Source organism: Physella acuta, unplaced genomic scaffold (genome assembly GCF_028476545.2).
Source record: "Physella acuta isolate Inbredline_101_S28 unplaced genomic scaffold, ASM2847654v3 ptg000920l, whole genome shotgun sequence".
NCBI lineage: Eukaryota > Metazoa > Mollusca > Gastropoda > Physidae > Physella > Physella acuta.
Window position 1 is genome coordinate 302501 of NW_026732437.1, and position 6707 is coordinate 309207.

The window sequence follows — 6707 nt, forward strand, 5'->3', positions numbered from 1 at the left end:
TGTGACCATGAACAGCAAAGACGCACAGGACGCTTTTTTCTGTGCTTTGGCCCTGATCAAATCTCAGCTCAGTGAGTTCAACGAGTACAGGACGTCGAAAATTATGAGAATCAAGGCACGTATTGTTTATATAACCTGAATAGCGTCACTTCTAGACAGTGAATGACACAACGCGTTCTCCCAAATTCTAGAATAAATCTTCCCACTAGAACCAAACGGTCCCACTAGACTTCAGAATAAAACGGTCCCACTAGACTTCAGAATAAAACGGTCCCACTAGACTTCAGAATAAAACGGTCCCACTAGAATAAAACGGTCCCACTAGACTTCAGAACAAAACGGTCCCACTAGATTTCAGATTAAAACGGTCCCACTAGATTTCAAATTTAACCGGTCCCACTAGACTTCACAATAAAACAGTCCCACTAGAATAAAACGGTCCCTATAGAATAAAACGGTCCCACTAGACTTCAGATTAAAACGGTCCCACTAGACTTCACAATAAAACAGTCCCACTAGAATAAAACGGTCCCTATAGAATAAAACGGTCCCACTAGACTTCAGATTAAAACGGTCCCACTAGACTTCAGATTAAAACGGTCCCACTAGACTTCAGAAAAAAACGGTCCCACTAGACTTCAGAACAAAACGGTCCCACTAGACTTCAGATTAAAACGGTCCCACTAGACTTCAGATTAAAACGGTCCCACTAGACTTTAGAACAAAACGGTCCCACTAAATTCTAGAAGATATTGTTCACACTGAAGCCACCCCTGTATGATATTTAGGTTAATTAAAAAGTTAAAACAAGTTTACCTTTTAAAATGTCCCCCAATACGTCTTGCCTGTCAATTGTTTCATTTAGCACGGCTCAAACTACTTATACATCTTCACTGATGTTGTTCTGTCCACTTGCAAAGGCCAGAGGAAGGAACGATGCCGACGCAAGGTAAGTCTTTTGTGATATACAGTCTACTCTACGTGACACTAAATACACGTTAGCTCGTGCCAGTCCAAACTGTGTACGACGTACAGTGTATTTGGTGTACAAGTGACCCCTTACGTCCGTGTGGTGTACAAATAGTCCATGACGTCCATGTGCTGATGGTGTACATTTGAACCGTTACGTCCATCCCCACATGCAAACACAAGCAACACAAATACATCCATGCTCAGACTGTACGTGTGTGTTGCTTTAAAATAAAGATGGCATGCAATAGTTAAATTAATCTTTGTTTCTTAACATTGCAATAGGTTAAATTAGAATATAATTTAATCAAACTTAATATATTAGGATATAATAATTTAATTAACACAAGATTTTATTGTATGAGGAGAGTAGTTTAAATAATACAAAATCTTTTTACCAATTAAATCGAGAGTTCCAAGCCAAGTTAAAAGCGAGTTTGCTAATCACTCAATGCGACTCAACTCAAGGGACGTGGTACCGCCACTCGCGTACAGCGCAGGGCGGGCGCTCTGCTAGTACATCGATAAACCGATATTATCTTTTACTTACATATACGCTGATACAAATGCAAATATAAGCTGGCATACCCAACATCTTAAATAGTCTATTTTTAGATACTAGCTAAGTTAAAAAAAACCAAGATTAGTTTCACTTATGTTTGTTAGAAAGTTTCAGTCAATGACAAACATATCATATTTTACATATCATTAATTTTTTTTTCTGTCTGTATGTCATGGTTCGTCATGGATCAAAACTGCCGAGCAAAATTTCGAATTGCTTTCAAACTTGGCACGTGGGTCAAGACACAAAGACTATGAAATTCGACATCAAATTTGATTTAACTGGATGCCTAATTAATTTTTTATAAATTAATTATATTTTTTAATCAATTATTTAGTATATCATATTTAAAGTAATATTTGCCGCGCTAGTATAAGCGTTTTCATGCTCATATTTTGCGAAATAGATTTTAGATTTTAGGGGAGGTCACTTTCAGTGCACTCGTGTTGTAGAAATGTCTTTTATTATTTTTTTTATATTTAATTTTTTAAAATAGAAATAGCATTGCCAACCAAAATAAACGTAAACAATGCGTGCTAAAGTGAGAGAAATATTAGTGCTTTATAATCGAAACATTGATTAATTTTTAAAAGTTCATTAAACATCTTATTAAGTCAGAGGCGTAGCGACCCTTCCCGGCGCCCGGGGACAAACTTTTCGATTTGCACTCCCCTCAAGATTTTGATTTGCAACCCCCCCCCCCCCCTCAAACTTTCGATTTGCACCCCCCCCCCCCCCCTCAAGATTTTGATTTGCACCCCCTCAACCTTTCAATTTATTTTTCCAACCCATTTTGGCGCCCCCTAAGGTCGTCGCCCGGGGACATATGTCTCCCCCCGCCCCCCCTCGCTACGCTATCGTATTAAGTCACATTTTATGTCACTATTCATTGAAAAGTTTGAAAGAAATCGACCAAGTAGAAGATATTTTAGAAAGCAGAATAGAGAAAAACACCACCTCCGGTTACTGAAAATCGCTCAAAATTGCTAAACCAACTTTTTCCGTTCTGGAGGGATGTAAACGTCAAAGTTTGTCAATATCACTATTTAGATGTTTTGCACGATTACAATGCATCCTTTATATTCCGTTTATGATAAAGTAAGGAGGTGTAAAACGACGAGAGCTGTCAAAAAATCTGCTAATTATTTAGTACGATAATAATACTTCCTCTCTACTCTGTATACAAGAAAGTAAAAATGCATAAACAACGTTTTAATAACAAGCTTTTATGTAATAATGCACTAAAAGCGGAGAAAAAAAAGATTTTCTGTAAACACATAATAATGAACTACTATTTAAATAACTCAAATAAAATCGTAAACAGCAGTTCATTATTAAATTTTTAAAGAAAAGCAGTTTTTTTTCCTCCTTTTTAGTGCATTATTACATAAAAGGTTGTTATAAAACGTTTTTGATGCTTGTTTTTATTCTTTCAATACTGCTGGTTATAGTCTTCTATTTTGAACTCTTACAGGAAACAGTTTGTTCTTTTAAAGCCGCAATGAAATCTGGGAGTGAATCGACTTGCTACGTCTATTCGGTGAAATGTGTATGTAGGCTCTTCACTTCATTTTCTAATCTACACAAGGTTCTTTCCACCACCACCAAACCACACACTACCACCAAACCACACACTACCACCAAACCACACACTATCACCAAACCCACTACCACCAAACCACACACTACCACCAAACCACACACTACCACCAAACCACACACTACCACCAAACCATACACTACCACCAAACCATACACTACCACCAAACCACACACTACCACCAAACCACACACTACCACCAAACCATACACTACCACCAAACCATACACTACCACCAAACCATACACTACCACCAAACCACACACTACCACCAAACCACACACTACCACCAAACCATACACTACCACCAAACCACACACTACCACAAAAACCACACACTATCACCAAACCACACACTACCACCAAACCACACACTACCGCCAAACCATTGACTACCACCAAACCACACACTACCACCAAACCACACACTACCACCAAACCACACACTACCACCAAACCACACACTACTACCAAACCACATACTACCACCAAACCAAACACTACCACCAAACCACACACTACCACCAAACCACACACTACCACCAAACCACACACTACCACCAAATCACACGCTACCACCAAACCACACACTAATACCTAATCACACACTACTGTTAAACCCCCTAGCACCCTGGAGGTTCCCACCCTCCTATATTGAATTGTGTTCTACAGAAACCTCCAAAGGATTATTCTTCAGTAGGAAGAAATGCTCCCAGGCAAATATTTCGAAACAATCGCCATTAATGGCATCAGGAGGCTGTACATCAGTAGCAGTGTACACACTTTTGTCAAGAGGTTGTACATTAGTAGCAGTGTACACAAGTTAGGAAAATAAACTCAGCCAAAACGAAACTTTGACATTTATTAAATTGTGTGTGTGTGTTTGTATTGTCTGTTAATTGTGTGTGTGTTTCTATTGTCTGGTGTTAGTGTGTGTGTGTTTGTAATGTCTGTCTACTGTGTGTGTGTGTGTGTTTATGATGTCTCGTAATTCTGCACGAGCAAGGTGCAGTCTTTCTTCCAGACTTTTTTCTTCGGGAGGGGGGGGGACTTGAAGGTTTCGGTGGGTGGGGCGGACCCTGTTAAAAGTATATATTTTCTATATACATTTCATTTTGATCGGGGGGGGGGGCGGTTGACTTTATAGTAAAAACAAAGGAAACGTGTGTTTGTGGAAGACTTGCATATAATAAAATCCACACCTTCTTTTCTGTGTTCGTATCAGGATACTGATTTGTAGCTTCTTTTTTCCCGAAAAATGCATTTTTAAAGTAAAATTTTAGGTTTTATCAACATATGTACGATTTCCGGTAACTGGAATAGGTACTTACTCAACTAGTGATTCATCGAAAGCAAATTACTCTAGGACCCTTTATGTTAGGTAAAAGAAATTCCACTAATAAATTTTCAAAGATTTCCCTTTACGGGAAGTGGTACTCTCTTTCCGTGTAAGAAAATAACTTGATTACTTTTTACTTTCTCGTGATTACTTTTTACTTTTTCGTGATTACTTTTTACTTTCTCGTATACGAAGCATAGAGGAAGTATGGTAATCGTGCAAAAAAATCGAAATCGACACGTTTTACAACTCCCCGAGTCGGAAAAAACATAATTTTGCAATTTTGTCCGTTTGTCTGTGTGTGTGGATGTGTGGATGAATGTCTGTGTGTCTGTGAACACGATAACTTGAGTACCGTTACAGCTAGCTATATATGAAATTCCAAATATTAGTATTATATCAAATTTGTAGTTCTGTTTCAGCTTTTCAGCAATTTCGGGTAATTGAAACTGGAACTTGTTCTACTTTTCGTTTTTCAAAAGCCTATAAGTACTGTTTTAGATAGACGAAATTGCACACATAATTAGCATATCTAATCCTCTCCCTTCTGTCAAATTTTGAGTAATTTCCGTTGAACGGAAGTAGTACATTACGCCATTTCCGATTCCTCACAAAACGTATATGGATTTTAAAAGTGCAAACGGGTCAAGTTTGAAAAAAAAATGGTATAATAGAAAAGACTGAAATGTCATTTTCTAGTTTTGACCTAGACAGATATGCCAGCACATTGAAAATGGTGTCAGGTTAAAGACTGTCTTGTCGTGTCTGAGGGGGGGGGGGGGGGGAGGCGTTTACCTTTGGGTCAAGATTAGCGTCAGAAGCTAGTCAACATTTGGGCAGTTTGCACCAACATGATAGACATAATATAATTAGATTGGTAAATCTTGGGTGGACATAATGCTAGATTAATGAGAATACATAAAGTAAGGATAAACATAATGGAAAATAATGAAAATACTAATATCTAGGATAAATAATACGAATAGATGAAAATACTAATATCTAGGATAAGTAATATGAATAGATAAATGAAATTACAAAAAGGTAGGTTTACAATAATAGTATTAATTTTTTAAACAAACTAATGTATTTGTCTATTCAGATCACTTTACTAACCCTTTCAATACAATAACATCTAGATCTAGATAATTTAGTTGAATGGTGTCCCGAGTTCACCGATCTCATGACAGATTGAACTGTTCCACATAGAGCACAAAAATATTTCAAACCTTTTTATGTGCAAGCCGTGAGCACATTTGGTGTGTGGACGTGTGTGGTGAACATTATGGGAACCTTACACAAACTTACAAGACGTCACATAAAGCTTAAAACAGACAACAAGGGGAAAGACACCTGCTCACTAGCATAAAGCCCAAAAGCCTGTCTGTACGTCACTTTGTGTGTGTGTCCGTCTATATAACGCATAAACATTTAACGATTGTATAACGGCCGATGTTGATCAAATTGACGGGCCACCTTTTCTAGATTTATCTGGCCTGTTAGAGTTAGAATGATAGCACAAGGCCATTTACCAAGGTTGTGAAACTGGTAGTCCGGGGCCACATTTCGCGAGTTTGTTTACTTTCATCCTGTGCATACTGGATATTAAAGAGATGAAATTTAGGTAAACATAATGTACAAAAGTAGGGACGTTTTCATTTCGAACCCGACGGTCCACATGGTAAGTGAAGTAGAGTTCATCTGTTTCTATGACCTCGACATATGTATGGATAGTGTGGTCAGCACTATTCCCAGCCACCCATACTTTACCTAAAGGTGAGTCAGGTACCCATCTCAGCTGCGTGGCCTCAGAGACGGTCCACTGACTTGAACCCAGATTTGAAATCGTGATTTTTGTGTCAGCAGTCTACCGCCCTACAGCTAGGCCATTGTAGTTGAACATGTAAGTAATCAAAATGTAATATTTTAGTAACTTCTATGGTTTACTAATGTAATAAAGTGTCTTGGCCAAGCTTCTCAATCAGCCAAGTATGATATTGTTGGCCAAAGTAGAAAATGGCCCAAGTTTGTGTTTTGGTCGTCACATATAAACAAAGTTTGAGTTTGGCAAAATCGACAAATGTAATTTTAAAAAGGATATAGAAGTATAGTTCAATGAAACGATTTAGTAGAGGTATAGTTAAATGAAATGATTTAGTAGAAGTATAGTTAAATGAAATGATTTAGTTGAAGTATAGTTCAATGAAATGATTTAGTGGAAGTAGAGTTAAATGAAA

At 37.7% G+C, this 6707-nt stretch overlaps 1 protein-coding gene across 1 annotated transcript in view; it reads left to right on the forward strand.

Annotated features, from left to right (window-relative positions):
* The window catches only part of LOC131953403 (uncharacterized), a 10813-nt gene extending 6830 nt beyond the window's left edge, over positions 1-3983 (forward strand). Inside the window, exons 5-8 of the mRNA XM_059316567.1 lie at positions 1-115; positions 866-949; positions 3006-3080; positions 3804-3983. The exon at positions 1-115 is cut by the window's left edge and continues 304 nt beyond it. Of these exons, the coding sequence (XP_059172550.1) occupies positions 1-115; positions 866-949; positions 3006-3080; positions 3804-3875 (346 nt within the window). The 3' untranslated portion in view covers positions 3876-3983. The remainder of the gene's footprint in view (positions 116-865; positions 950-3005; positions 3081-3803) is intronic.
* The last annotated feature ends 2724 nt before the right edge of the window (positions 3984-6707 follow it).